Raw genomic sequence first — 15,742 nt, 5'->3', positions numbered from 1 at the left:
TACACCAACAGCTGAAGGATATGTATTATTTTCAAGTGCACATGGAACACCAACTAAGACCATATGTTAGGCCAAAAAATTAGTCTCAGCAAATTTTATTTATTTTTTATTTTTTATTTTTTTAATAAATTTATTTATTTTTATTTATTTATTATTTTTGGCTGCATTGGGTCCTCATTGCTGCGCGCGGGTTTTCTCTAGTTGAGGCGAGCGGGGGCTACTCTTCGTTGCGGTGCGCAGGCTTCTCTTGTTGCCAAGCACAGGCTCTAGAGCACGTGGGCTTCAGTAGATGCAGCGCGTGGGCTCAGTAGTTGTGGCTCGCGGGCTCTAGGCACGTGGGCTCAGTAGTTGTGGAGCACGGGCTTAGTTGCTCTGCGGCACGTGGGATCCTCCCGGACCAGGGCTCGAACCCGTGTCCCCTGCATTGGCAGGCGGATTCTTAACGACTGCACCACCAGGGAAGCCCTCAGCAAATTTTAAAATATTGAAATCTTACAAAATATGTTCTCTGACCATAATGGAATTAAAATAGAAATCAAACTAATAATAAGATATCTAGAGAAATATTTGGAAGTTAAACAACTCTTCTAAATAACCCAAAGATCAAATAAGAAATCATAGGGAAATTAGAAAATATTTTGAATTGGATGATACTGAAAATACAACATACCAAAATGTGTGGCATGTAGCTAAAGCATACTTAAGAGGAAATTTATAACTTTAAATGTTTATATTAGAAAAGAAGAAAGCTTTAAAATCAATGACCTAAGTTTTCACTTTAAGATCCAGAAAAAGAAGAGCAAAGTAAACCCAAAGTAAGTTAAAGGAAAGGAAAAAGAAAAAAAAAGCAAAAATCGATGAAATAGGCATTAGACAAATAATGGAGAAAATTAATAAAGCCAAAAGTTGGTTCTTTGAAAGGTTTAATTAAAATTGATAAACGCTTAGAAAAAAAACAAGAAAACAAATTACCAGTATCAGGGAGAAAAAGAGGCTATCACGGGGATTTCCCTGGTTGTCCAATGTTAAGACTCCGCCTTCCAATGCAGGGGGTGCAGGTTCGATCCCTGGTTGGGGAACTAAGGTCCCACATGCTGCGGGGTGTGGCCAAAAATTAAAAAAAAAAAGAAGAAGTTATCACTATATATCCTGTAGACATTGAAAGAATAATAAGACAATATTGTGAACAATTTAATAGTAATAAATTCAACAACTTAGATGAAATGGACTTAATTGAAACTCCATTCGAGATTATTACTTTTGACTTGTGAATCTTTGGCATGGAGATCTCTCTTTCAGTTATTAAATGAAATCATTGTCTTCCTGCCTCCCAGTTTCCTATATATTCCAGGTTGTGATGTTTCCAGAAACTATCTTAGAGCTCTCATTGCTCTTACGTACCTCAAAGCATGGTTTCTCTCTTTGTAATAACACTTTCTTGTTCTAGAAGAAAAGTCTAGCCGTTTAGTTACCCTAAATTCTGTCAAGAGGGATTCCTTTTTCTTTCCCAACTCTTTTGCCCCAAGCATAGAGAGAAAGGGATTACATAGATGAGCCAGGGGAGAATTCTAAAGGCTGACTTGGATTATCTGTTTTCTCTTAGTCGCCTTGGTTCTGGGACACCCGACAATGCTGGCACAGTTACCCTTATCAGGTAGGATCTGAGCCCTTTCAAGACAGGGGTTTTATGTGTGTGTGTAACATGGGGTTGGGGAGAGTACATTGACAGTCCCAAGGAAAGATGGCACATTTCCTTGGGATTCTTGAGGGATTAGGGACTGAGTCTCTTTGAGTCATATATTCAGGGTATCTATTTTTGGGGTCCCCATAGCAGTGAAATCCAGTGATCTGTTTGTTCCAGGTTCCTATATTCACCCTAATTGGGCTGGAAAGAAAAACAGCTTCCTGGCACTTAATGAGGTGCTTTCTGGTTCATGTGTCCCTTTTGAATCCCTCAAGATTTTCTACTATGGTTCTAGTCCATAGTAGAAAAATGTCAGGGGGCTGCTAACAGTAGAAGAAAGAAAGGCCTCAGTGTATTCAATCCCCTGAAAAGCACTAATTGCCCAGAATTCTAGACACACTGATTTGATTGTGCTATAGTATGTGTTAACCTTATCTGATCTCTGAAAGATGAGAGCTGAAGATGTGTATGTGGAAGGGAAGAGGTTTAAGTCTCTGCACCAATCCAAGGTCTGTTAGCTATTGCAGATCTTGGAAGATGATGGAGAGGAAGGTTATTTAATAATTTGGGGTATGGGTCCTCTGAGACGGAGAAATTTGGGGAGATGGAATGAGTCTTTGACTAGCTGGTATTCTAACTACTTCTTTCTCTTTTCCAGCCTCTCACAAATGGGCTTTATTACTATTATATCATGGAATTGGCTTTCTATTGGTCTCTTATGTTTTCTCAGTTTACAGACATTAAAAGAAAGGTAAGGACATTGGCTCCCTCAACTCCCTGACTTATTGCATCCTCCTTTCCAGCAGCTATCATTATTGTCATTGTGATAGATTCTCTGCCCTGATTGGGACCACAAAAGAGGGAGAAAGTAGGTTTAATGGGACTTTAGCTCTTTGTAATGTTCTCAGAAGTGAGACCTGACTAATGATGAAGTATATTTGAGGCATTCAGGGCAGCCCAGGATGAAAACAGTTAACCATCTAAGAAGCATACCCTTTTCCTCATTTTCTCCAAGGTTCTAACATATCCAAAGCTCAGGAAACTTAGTCTGAGCTTTGTCCCTAAGCTCAGGACATGGGGATAGTAAGGCCTGATCCAGGAAAATCCTTGATTCCAGAAAAGCTAGATCTGGCTTTTGTTTGGCACTAGGGACCCTTGTTCCCTCTCTGTTCTCCCTTCTTGGTGACCCCACTTACTTAAAGAATGTCAATTGGAAGGGGTTTTAGATGATTTAGTTTACCCTTTTCTTACTGTTTAGGAAACGAAGATTCAGAGAAGTGAGTTGACTTGCCCACAGAGTGGCAAAGTTGGAAATGACTTAAGTTTTTTATAAGCAGACAGAAAGGGCAGAATCTTCACCTTTTATTGGTGTCCTGACATAACTGACATAATGCAGTTCCAGCAGCTCTAACCCTAATCTGTCACTAACTCATGGTTATCTTTGGTAAGGAAAATCAGGGTTAGCCTTTGTGGGAATGGATTGAAATTGATCTGGGTTATTAGTTGTTGTGTAACCTAGAAGCTTGATACACAATTCAGATGCCTTTCACCCTCCTATGATTAGGAGACACAGGTCTCCTTACTAAAATTTTATTTTAATACATGACACATATAAAAAGGTTTGTAATACATATGTTGGTTTTAAAACATTCTAGAATGTGTATTTGTAAAGTCATCCCCAACTCAAGAGCTAAAATACACCATTGTATCTGTCTCTGTGGAGAGCACAGACTTTATATCCTTGCTTCTCTGATGCAAATTTACCTGCCCTCTCCCACCCTCTCTCCCTCACTGGGCTGGGAAGTATTTATTAGATATGTCCAATAACTCAGGTATTTAGAGATTTCTCCAGGACTAACCTTGGCATTTGAACCCAAGAGGAAGTTTGAGCTTTAAATCTGAAAGCAGGAAGTGCTTGTAGTAAGATGGATTGTTTAGCATGTCTCTGAAATGTTTTGGAATAGTTTAGCTTTGCCCCCTTCACAAACCTCCCCTTTCCGTTAGGTCCCTTTGGTTGAAATTTCCTTCATCGAAGCAGAAGAGTCTTAGACTTTCAAGGATATCTGAAATATCTAAGGCTTGTATGCCTTACTACCACCTGGGAAATTATTTCCAAGTGTCAGCTCAGCATCCAAGCTCTACATGTTCTGCAACTACCAAAGAAAATGATTCTTTTCTGTGTTTTGAGCTATATTAACGTAGATTATGGGTCAGTCATTGACGTAGAGAGTTTTGGGTCAAATGTTAGGCAGCTCCTTGAGGGAGAACTTAAACAAAATGGAACTTCTAAGGGGTGGGATAAGACCCTCTGAGAACAGTGCAGGACACTGAGTTGGCCGGCAGCTCTATGGCCTTGCCTTTACCTGCCTGTTTTATTTCCATTCCTTCCTAGGACTTCCTGATCATGTTTGTGCATCACTTGGCCACCATTGGGCTCATTACCTTCTCCTACATCAACAACATGGTTCGAGTGGGAACTCTGGTCATGTGTCTACATGATGCCTCAGACTTCTTGCTGGAGGTAAGACCCCAATCCCCCTTTCCTCACTATTCCTCTTTCTTTACTTTTCTTCCTGAGAACTGGCTTTCTCCCCAGCTCAATTCTTGTCTTCCTTTCTCCAGGCAGCCAAGCTGGCCAATTATGCCAAGTATCAGCGTCTCTGTGACACCCTTTTTGTGATCTTCAGTGCTATTTTTGTGGTGACTCGTCTAGGAATCTATCCATTCTGGTAAGTGTTAGGGCTGTGGAGCTATGGTAGATACGTAGCCATAAACTGGTGATACCTTTCACCAGTTTAGGGAACAGACCACCAAGGTTCCCTAACCCTAAATATTGCTCTGCTTCTTCCTTGACCTAACCTGACCCTTTATGGACTCTCAAAGGACCTCATTTCCCTTGCACAATATTTCTAGTGAGGTGTGATCTAGACTGAGAGCATCCAGCTCACTTAGCTGTGGCTCTCCTGACTCATCTCTGAGGAGCAGTCTTCATTTTATGCCTAAGTAATTCCTTTGCCTTCTTTTGTACTGATTACAAAATTCTCAGGCTCTTGCTTGTTTTCCTGCTCTATACCCTGTCTCCCACTCTGACCAACACACACATACACCACTCTCACTTCTACACTCACTACTTTATGATACAAAGTCATTTTCTCTGTGGGTTGGAGATTCTCCTTAGTCTGAGGGAATCAGCTACCAGCTGTCCTATATGTGCCTGAGGATCTGAGTAATTCCTAGGATGATGATTAAAATCGGTGTCCCAAATTTGTGAAACTCTGTATATTTGAAGTGATTAATAATATGACTTATTCTATCAGTTGCTAAGATTTCTATATCTTTCCTTATCCCTAAAGATAGAAAACTCCATGGGCCCCTTTCTTTATTCTTTTCTCACTGTGGATGAATATCTCTGGAACTTCAACTGATAGAAGGTATGGGGAGAAAACACAAGGTTCTGCTTTCCAGGGAATTCAGCTTCATCCCTATCTGTCTGGCTTTGACTCTGGAATCTGACCATTGGCCTCCCTCTTACAGGATTCTGAACACGACCCTCTTTGAGAGTTGGGAGATGATCGGGCCCTATCCCTCCTGGTGGCTCTTCAATGGCCTTCTCCTGATCCTACAGGTTCTGCATGTCATCTGGTCCTACCTAATTGCACGAATTGCTTTCAAAGCCTTGATCCGAGGAAAGGTGAGGATGAAAGATGGCTTCTTTCTTTGGGGCTGGGTGGGAAAATAGGTATTACCCAGCAAAGAGCCTAGGGCTCCAAAGTTTCCATCTTTTCTTTAAGTATGAGTGTTTAGCCATCTAAGACATGACTTAGATGTCAGAGGAAGGATCTGCCTTCTTCCTGTCCCTTAGGAATGACCATTGTAAAATAATAAACAGGATTAGGTTTGGAGATGACCTCAACCATTTCCTACCCCTTACCTACCTACTTCGTGGATTTCATATTTTTGTTTTTAGCATGGGAGCCTATTTTCAAAGGAAATCATATGCAGAGCTCCAAGATATAAACTGTATAAAAGCAGAGATGTTAGACTGCCTAGGAGTAGTTTGGTAAGTCGCAAGCCACCCCAAGATGGCCACACTGTGATGTTCAAGATATGGTTTATGTAAGGGACTAAGTACCAATCTCACCTTACTGTTGGATGAGGCAGGGGTCTTAAGTGAGATAGGTCTTCAGGGTTTCAAATACCCATCTTATGCCAAGAGCCCAAAAGCACAAAGAAAGATCATTCAGTGATAAAACTCATAACTGAATTTTGCAAATTCTGAAGCAATCAGACTGTGATTAGCCTGCAGGCTGGGGATTCAGGCTTCGGTAATACACAATCCCAAGGGGAGGGGCTCTGGTAGAGGATACACTGACTCTAGGACAAAGGGATGGAATGTTTCCCAGGAATATATGATCCCTTGTGTCACTATTCTTTATGGCTGCAATTGGTTTCAGAACTTGCTCAGTGTGCCTGTGCATCTTGCTGTAGCTACTGGACATCTCTCTTCTCCCCTGCTCTTTCCTGACCAGGTGACCTATCCGGGAAGGATTAGACCCAGACTCTGTACTCTCCACTCTTTTCTCACCTCCTTCCTTTTTTCTATGCCTGGTGGGAGCTGGACAGTTTCATCTCTTGCATGTAAGTGTATCTGTGCTTCTAGTGTTCAGTGAAGCATGTCTGTCTGAATGTGTTTCTCTTCCTTCCTGCTTTCCTTTCTGTTTCCCTGGGTTGTATCAGAGGATGTATCTCTGCTGACTCCAGCTACGGTGCAGGTCGGATGAATGGTCACATGGGAGGCAGCTACTGGCTGAAGAGTGAGGTGGTTGGTATGGGGACTTCAGCATAGACGGACTTGTAGGGCTGCTGGCAACATACTCCTCTGGGCCTCCCCACATCTGCACTCCTGTGACTAGGGGGTGTGCAGGGCACTGAGGAGAATCAAAGAAGCAAATATTTTCACTTCTTTAAAAAACTCTGCCATTTTATATTGAGCTCAGGTTGGGCCATTGTTGCATGGAGCTCAAGTTGCCAGATTCTTTTTCCTAAATTGAGGCAAGATTAGAGTCTGCTCATTTTTTTTTCCCTTTCTGTTTTCCTTTCCTTCCCACCCATACACCGCCCCCCTCCTTTTTGAGCCTCCCTTTCCCTCAACTCTAGACACACTGCCCTCTGGTGGAAATTTCCTAAAGATCAGATAATCAGTTCGTTATCTGGGTTCAGAGGTCGATAGCTATAATAAACCATAGAATCTTAGAGCTAACCAAAGCAATTACCCCACCTCTTGGCAACAGCAATTGTAGTTTTGTTTCCTTCTCACCCCCTTCTCTTAGTTACTTTAAAAAAAAAAAAACCCACACATTTATTATCCTTCAGTTCGGGAGGGCAAAAGTCTGACATAGGTTTCACTGGGTTTCTCTCCTTTACTTTTATGGTCCACGGTAGAGAATCTGAAATACTTTGCTTGGTATGCAGGATAGTTCAGATTGAAAAACACTGCTCTAATCCAAATCCTTCGTTTGAAAATATAGAACAAAAAGCTCAGGTTGAAAGGCAAAGAGTCATAGAGAGTAGCATGATTGGGACTGGGAATTTTTACTCGCTGACTGCCAGTCTGCTTTTCTTTTCACCATACTCTGTATCTTGGGGTTGCTCAAGAGGAGTAACTATCAACACCCTATGACACTAGTCATAGGGTGTTGATAGTTGAGCCCAGGAAGAGCCCAGTTGTGGATCAGCTTTGGGGATAAAGCAAAACTCTGAATAACCAAAACTGTAGTGGCCACACCACCAGAAGACAGAAGCAGTGATGACAGCCATATGTATTGTTTGTGTTGGCCTTTTCTTTTTTGAGGTACAGGGGGAGAAAGGGTGTCTGTGGAGTTTCCTTCAAACCTAAACCATGACTGGGTGAATGATTTCAGCTCTTTTAGGCTGGTCCTGAAAGATAAACTCCTCTACCAAGATGGCTACTTATTCCATTGAGAACGGAATTAGAGATGATGAGAGAGAAACCCAGAAAGCAGGCAAAGGATATTCACAACAGTCTCTGTGGTCCAGATAGTATTTTGAGTCAGGTGCCACCAGAAAGTAGGCCAGATTGGGAGCAGTGCCCAAACATGGGCTCTGTGGGCTTTGTCTGTCTTATGATTCTAGAAAAGTTCTGTCCTTACCTTTTCTACCTTTGGCCCCATCCCACCCAGGTATCTAAGGATGATCGCAGTGATGTGGAGAGCAGCTCAGAAGAAGAAGATATGACCAGTAGCACAAAAGGCCCCTGTGGCCGCAGCTCCAGCAATGGTGCCGGTCGGGTGAATGGTCACATGGGAGGCAGCTACTGGCTGAAGAGTAAGGTGGTTGGTATGGGGACTTCAGCATAGATGGACTTGTAGGGCTGCTGGCAACCCACTCCTCTGGGCCTCCCCGCATCTGCACTCCTGTGACTAGGGGGTGTGCAGGGCACTGAGGAGAATCAAAGAAGCAAATATTTTCACTTTTTTTAAAAAAACTCTGCCATTTTGTATTTAATAGCCTCCAGGTTCTTTCAGTAATGTTATTTGCTCTGTGTGTGTGCGTGCGTGTGTGCATATGTGCGCACATGTGCATATGTATTTGTGCATATGCGTGAGTTTCGTTGCCTAGGTTGGGGCACAAGCCTGGTCCCCTTTGAACCCACCTCAATCCCAGATTTGGCTGCATCTTGAATTATGCTGGCTCCAGAGAGTCCCCTCCCTTGTTGCCCATGGCTCTTGAAGCTCTGGCCATCTGAATGGAGCAGCTAAGTTCAGCTCCAGGTTTCTGCACTGTTCCTCCTTTGGAGCTGGAATGTTTCACATGACGTTATATAGAAACAGACAACCATGAATGGATGGCCAGGATTGCTGTGGCCCCTAGTTAGGTCCCCTTCCTGCCACCTGGTAGTGATGGACAGCTGCTGATAGATACCCTGCTCTTTATTCAGTGGTACGCAGGGAGTGGGGGGAGTGGGAGGAGCAGGTGAGCTGAGGGCTGGAGGACAGCAGCCACTGGGTGAGCTGTTAACGGTTTATACTATTGTTTACTCTTCTGTGATTAAAAGTGCTTCAACCCTCATCTGCTGTCTCAACCTCTTTAGTGACTCTGTCCCCAATCCCCTGAACCCATAATCTAATTAAGAACTTTTTCAGGTCTGATTCTAGAGGCCATTGGACACCAAGTGTTTCCTTTCTGTGCATGCTGGAAAGAGAGTGCCTGCATTTTAGGGCTTTATATTTTAAGAAAAAATAAACATGTGTAGTGACCATAAGAAAAAATACTGAGCAGATGAAAGCATGTATATTACTAAAGCAACAAAGGCTGTGGTTGAAGAGCTAAGACACCTTGAGTATTTCCTGTATTTCCCATTTTATTGAATACAGAGACTGCCAGTTAACATCTTAAGATTGCGATAAGTGAGTCTAAGCAGATGTGTTCTCTTTTAGTTCTGTTTTCTCTTTTAGCCTATGGAGAAACAGTCTTCCTAATCTAGATTTTTCTCTAGTTGAGGTCAAGGCAAAATTACTAATAGTAGTATTCATCTCTTAGAATAGTTTTCCATTTAGTGAATATTCAGATTACCAAAATATTTCCAGATATTTGTGTACATTAAGACATATGGTGTGCTTCATTGTTAGGGAGATGGATAAAAATTGAAAGAAGTAGGTTATTCCAAGAATCAGATAACTCATTTGATGTTCATTGACATTATTGGGATATTGACTCTACTAAACTTACTGAGTGGCTGGATTTTAAAAAGACTTACTATAGGGCATGGAAAAATTAAGTTCTAAAAAGTTTTACATAGTTATTTGGTCAGAGCTAGTCGGGAAGACTAAAAGACTAGGGTCTTACATTTAGTTCCTCAATTTGCCGTATTGTTGAATAAATTAGTAATTATGAAATATGAATGAAAATGCTTTTGAAAGTCAGACAAGGTATGTATATTGCCTTTTGAAATTTGAACAATTGCTTTGTAAATACAATCTGAATTAGTTGGCCCAGTTAATCTGACACAAGGTGCAACCAAGTGGTATAATAATTAAAGTAATAATTGCTAACACATAGCTCTTTATTACATGCCAGGTACTGTATTAAGCACTTTACATATGATTAAAATACAGCAAAATAGGTTAACTTGCCTAAATTCAAACAGCTAGTAAAGAATCAAACTCAGAGTCTCTATTCTTAACCACTATACTGTAACACTTCCCAAGACTTCGTATGAGGAAAAATAGTTGTTGAAGAAACATTTAGCCAGAGGCATAGACTGATTAGAGTTAGCCTTGGATGAGTGAATTGACATTAGGGTCAGTTATAGGAACAGGGTCTTGTTCTGAAGAGGAACTATATGCATATAGTTAAGAGTGGGAGATGAGAGAGAGGTTGCTAGGGAGTTTGAATACAGAGCCGGAAGATAATAGTGTTAACGGGGGGCAGCAAGACTGTCATGAGGCCAGTTTTATAGATGGCCTGGGAAGGTTTTATGCCTGAGAGGAAGGCCCCAAATCAGTGCAGAGCAGGTTAGATGCAGACCCATCATCCCTACCCGAGAACTAGGAATATTTGTAAGAGAAGCAAGGCATTACCTCTCCTCTGTTGAATGTAAAAGAGTTTTAACTTTATTATTTATTGAAAAGATAACACGTTTGTATAGTGCTTAACTGCTCTGAAGATGATTTCACAACATCAAAACGTGAACTTCAGAACACTTCTGTAAAAGTAGGGATTATTATCCCCATTCCATAAATGAATGTTCTGATTGTCTATTACTATGTAACTAATCACCTGAAAACATAGTGGCTTGAAAGAACAATTATTATTTCTCATGGTTTGGTTGGTTGAATGAGCGCAGTGGGAAATATCTCATGTGGTTGCAGTCAGATGGCAGCTGGGAATGGAGTAGTTTAAAGACTCAACTGAGCTGGATGTCAAAGGTGATTAACTAGTGTGGCTAGAAGTTAATGCTGGCTGTTCCCTAAGAACTCTGTCGGGGCTGTCAACTAACGTACCTAAACATGACCTTTCCATGCCTTGGGTGGTTGCATTCCATGATGCAGGGAGCAGAAGTCACTAGGCCAATTAAGAATGTTGACTGGGGGAATTTCCTGGTGGTCTGGTGGTTAGGGCCGCCAGCGCTTTCCCTGGTGGCCCAGGTTCAATCCCTGGTAGGGGAGCTAAGATCCTGCAAGCCGAGCGGTGTGGCCAGGAAAAAAAAGAAGAATGTTGACTGGAACTGGCACACATTACTCCACTATATCCTGTTGATCAAAGTAGTCACAGGGACCACCTAGATACAAGGGGGTGGTGAGATAGATTCTACCTCTTGAAGCAGTGGCGAGGTCACTGCAGAAGAGCATGGGCAATGGGAGGTATGGTTGCATTCACCTTTGAAAAATTCAGTCTGCCACAGTGAGAAAATTGAGTCTCAGAAGTTGTTCAAAAAACACAAACATCTTAGATTGCCTATAATGTATCATGAGCTTTTGCATTATCACAATCCTAAAAATAATCATATGAGTTTGGTTAGTGGGTGATAGTATGCTGATTTTAAACCAAGTTCTTCAGACTTTAGATCCAGTATGCCTGCAGGAAGATATTTTCAGTTCAATAAAATATTTATTTAGTGCCTACTTTACGATAGGCACTGTGGCAGAGAAGCTGGGGACACAAAGATGAACAAGATCTGGTTTCTACTTCAAAGATCTCAGACTGCAGTTAGGAAAGGAAAAAAAAAATGATACAATGTGATAACCTAAATTATTCTTGGCAAGGTGGGAGAAAACTTGAAAGTAGAGCTGGGCCATTAAAGATGAGTAGAGCTTTGCCAGGAAAACAGGAATAGGAAGGTGTTATGTTTGGAAGAGATGGGAGTATATGAAAGCTATCAGTTCTGTCTTAATGTAGACTAAAATAACCTGAGACAAACATCCAGGAATGGTGGATAAAGTTGTGGTGTTTTTTTTTTTTTCTTTAATGCACAGCTGAGCTTCCAAGAAAGGGACACAAAAGATGCAAAGGTATTGAAAACTAGAGCAGAAGGCAAAACAGCTGATGCAGTTACTGAAGGGAGAGGAGAATATAACCTAAGGACTTGGGTTTTAATGCTGACAAGAGACAAGATTGTGGCCCCATGCAGGAAGCTGGAACTGAGACCTCCAGTTAAAGCTGGGACCCGGAAAGAGCAACAGCAAAAGGGGGAAACTATCAAAAATTCACACAGTTGGCAAAAGGAGAAAGCAAAGAAATTTGAATGCTTGTGTAGTCAGGATGCTCTTGAGAATTTTCTCAAGTTCTGGGCCCACACTTCATGTGAATCTGAGAACCTGAATGTATACTTCCTGTGTGGTCTGGGAAACATGACAACCTCCAACCCCATCCCCAGGTAAGAACTTGCAGGAAGTGCTCGCTTCGGCAGCACATATACTAAAATTGGAACGATACAGAGAAGATTAGCATGGCCCCTGTGCAAGGATGACATGCAAATTCGTGAAGCGTTCCATATTTTTAACCTAAATGTCCATCATCGGATGAATGGATAAAGATGTGGCACATATATACAATGGAATATTACTCAGCCATAAAAAGAAACGAAATGGAGTTATTTGTAGTGAGGTGGATGGAGTCAGAGTCTGTCATACAGAGTGAAGTAAGTCAGAAAGAGATAAACAAATACAGTATGCTAACACATATATATGGAATCTAAGGGGAAAAAAAAAAGGTCATGAAGAACCTAGTGGCAAGACGGGAATAAAGACACAGACCTACTAGAGAATGGACTTGAGGATATGGGGAGGGGGAAGGGTAAGATGTGACAAAGTGAGAGAGTGGCATGGACATATATACACTACCAAACGTAAAATAGATAGCTAGTGGGAAGCAGCCACATAGCACAGGGAGATCAGCTCAGTGCTTTGTGACCACCTAGAGGGGTGGGATGGGGAGGGTGGGAAGGAGGGAGATGCAGGAGGGAGGAGATATGGGAATGTATGTATATGTATAGCTGATTCACTTTGTTATAGGGCAGAAACTGACACACCATTGTGAAGCAATTATACGCCAATAAAGATGTTAAAAAAAAAAAAACTTGCAGGAAAATTGATTTCAGATCAATTATCTATGGGACTGCTCTGGAAAGACCTGTACATGATGATGCAGACAATGTGGGATTCTTACACTACCACCACCACCCCCCACCAAATAAAAAAGTTACAAAAGATTTCCTCAAACCTGCAGCACATATAACTAACAAAATACAAGTATCCAGAGTATGAATAATTTAAAAAATGACAAAGACAACCAATAGCAAGAAAAGGAGAGGGGGAGGGAGCAAGGGATATGAATAGGTAATTCCTAGAGGGTGAATATGCCAATGGATAATCAATAAAAAGGTGATCACCTTACTGGAAATCCATGATATGTAAATTAAAATGAATAGAAACCCCTTGACACCAACAGAATGAGGAAATGTTGCTGGTGAGAGTGACATTGACATAACTGCTCTGGAAAAGCAACTTAACTAGTAAAGCTAAATCTTAGTAATTGGTCTTTTATAGAAACTAGTACAAGGATACTCATTGCATTGCTGTTTATAAGAGGGAAAAAGTGGAAGAGACTCAATGATCTTTCACTAGAGGAATGGAATAAATTGATCTACTCATGTAATTGGAATATTATACAGCAATTAAAATGAAGAGCTAAGTTTTCCTGTTAATATGGATCTATTAGTCTGAAACAGTAGGGCATATATATATTTATGTATAAATTTTTAAAAAATTTATTATAGGGAATTGGTTCATATGGTTTTGGAGGCTGAGAAATCTCAGGATCTGCAGTCAGCAAGCTGGAGATCCAGGAAGGCTAATGGTATAGTTCCAATCTGAGTCCAAAAGCCTGACAACCAGGAAAGCCAGTGGTGTAAGTCACAGTCCAACTCCGTAGGCAGGAGAAGACCAGTGTCCAGCTCAAAGACAGTCAAGTAGACAGACTGCCCTCTTACTCCATCTTTTTTTAAAAATTAAAGTATTGTTGATTTATATTATATCAGCTTCAGGTATATATTTTTTAGATTCCACATATAAGTGACAACATAAAGTATTTGTCTTTCTCTACCTTATTTCACTTAGCATAATACCCTCCAGGTCCGTGTTGTTGCAAATGGCAAATTTTCATTCTTTATGGCTGAGTAATATTCCATTTTATATATATATATTATATATATATATATATAGTATATATACACACACACACACACACACACCACATTTTCTTTATCCATTCATCTGTTGATGGACACATTAGTTGCTTCCATATCTTGGCTACTTTAAATAATGCTGCTATGAACATTGGGATACATATATCTTTTTGAATTAGTGTTTTCATTTTCTTCAGGTATATACCCAGGAGTGGAATTGTTGGATCATATGTTATTTTCATTTTTAGTTTTTTGAGGAACCTCCATACTGTTTTCCATAATGGCTGCACCAATTTACATTCCCACCAACAGTGTACTAGGGTTCCCTTTTCTCCACATCCTTGCCAACATTTGTTATTTGTGGCCTTTTTGATGATAGCCATTCTGACAGGTGTGAGATGATATCTCATTGTGGTTTTGATTTGCATTTCCCTAATGATTAGCACTGTTGAGCATCATGTGCATGTTGGCCATCTGTGTGTCTTCTTTGGAAAAACGTCTATTCGGGTCTTCTGTCCATCGGGTTGTTTTTTTACATTGAGTTGTATGAGCTTACTCCATCTTTTTGTTCTATTCAGGCTGTTAATGGATTGGATAAGGCCCAACCCCATTGGGGAAGGCAATTTGCTTTACTCAGTCTACAGATTCAAATATTAATCTCATCCAGAAACACCCTCTCAGATGTACCAGGAATACTATTTAACCTTCTGTCTGGGCCTTCAGTGGCCAAGTCGACACATAAAATCAACCAGTGTGAAGGATAAATATCAGAAACATAATGTTGAATGAAAAAGGCAAGTTGCAAAAGAATATGTCCCGTTTGATGCAATTAACATTACTTTTTAAACCCAAAAATATATTTAGGGTACTTCTGTAGTAAACATACAGAAACATACAGCAACTGCAGGATGGACAGTGCTTACCTTTATGGAGTGGGGGGTGTGGATTTGGTATGAAATTTTATTCCTGGTGCTCTTCAATAAGTTTGGAATAATTCATCATTTTAAAAAATTTTTTAAATGTAAAAACAAGTATGTGGCATTTTCAGGGAACTCTGATCTGTTGCAGTTGGATCAAAGTGGCAGGAGATGAGAATAAGAAGGTTGCTTGGGGCCAGATTGTGAAGAACCTTGACTATCAGGCTAAAGAGTTAAATTTTAGCTGGTAGGTCATGGGAGCCACAAAGTTTTAAAGCAGTAAGATGAGTCTTCTAAAAGTTGTAGAGAGGGTTTTCCTAGGACTTGGGACGTAACCTAAGAGAGGTAAAGAAAATGGCTTTTTAAAGAAGGGGCCTATGGATTGGCTTAGGGCAATACACAGTAGGGTTATCTGTACCACCTTCACCTCAGCCGTCGGCATACAGTTCTGTTTTTTCTTCTAGTTCAGCAAGGTCTCTCGTAGGGCAGGTCTCACCAAAAAGAGTTTAGCCGCAAGCCCTAAGCCTATAAAAGTAGATTTGGGATCTGCTTTCGCTCAACTGACTTCTATGAAAGACTTTTAGGAAACAATATAAAACTTTCTAGCAGCAACACGGCTTTGCTGGTAATAATTTATTATAAGGAATTGTGGCTCGTGCAGTTATGGAGGTATTCCTTGTGGCTGGTCTCTTTCCTTCATTGTCCTCTCTCTCCAATAGGGTTCCTAGGACAAGCTATAACCCTGCTACCAAAGCTGATCCTGACTAACACAGGGTGGGGAGAGCTATGGTGTCCCAAGCTTTGCCCATTAGTCCTTCTCTCCTGAGTCTTTGGCCTCTGAATAGTTGACGAGACCAGCAAAAAGAGAATTCAATCAACATATATTTCTTTATGTACATGTAAACACATTGAAAATGGTAGAAAAAAATACACCAA

The 15,742-nt window shown here is 40.9% G+C and overlaps 1 protein-coding gene across 4 annotated transcripts in view; it reads left to right on the top strand.

Annotated features, from left to right (window-relative positions):
• CERS5 (ceramide synthase 5) overlaps positions 1–12,781 on the top strand; it is a 38,567-nt gene extending 25,786 nt beyond the window's left edge. For 2 of the 4 annotated variants that reach the window (XM_082352487.1, XM_082352490.1), the window contains 8 exons: positions 1,604–1,654; positions 2,343–2,435; positions 4,077–4,205; positions 4,307–4,413; positions 5,219–5,375; positions 5,652–5,744; positions 6,214–6,322; positions 7,885–8,020. In XM_082352487.1, the coding sequence (XP_082208613.1) occupies positions 1,604–1,654; positions 2,343–2,435; positions 4,077–4,205; positions 4,307–4,413; positions 5,219–5,375; positions 5,652–5,744; positions 6,214–6,322; positions 7,885–7,892 (747 nt within the window). In that variant the 3' untranslated portion in view covers positions 7,893–8,020. Of the gene's footprint in view, positions 1–1,603; positions 1,655–2,342; positions 2,436–4,076; positions 4,206–4,306; positions 4,414–5,218; positions 5,376–5,651; positions 5,745–6,213; positions 6,323–7,884 lie in introns of all 4 variants that reach the window. The other 2 variants (XM_082352489.1, XM_082352488.1) reach the window with 2 other exon arrangements.
• Positions 12,782–15,742: the final 2,961 nt, after the last annotated feature.

Source organism: Balaenoptera borealis (assembly GCF_965194805.1).
Source record: "Balaenoptera borealis genome assembly, chromosome: 13".
Classification (NCBI taxonomy): Eukaryota; Metazoa; Chordata; class Mammalia; order Artiodactyla; family Balaenopteridae; genus Balaenoptera; species Balaenoptera borealis.
The sequence above is the reverse complement of the archived record's forward strand: the minus strand, read 5'-3'. Positions and strand labels throughout refer to the sequence as shown.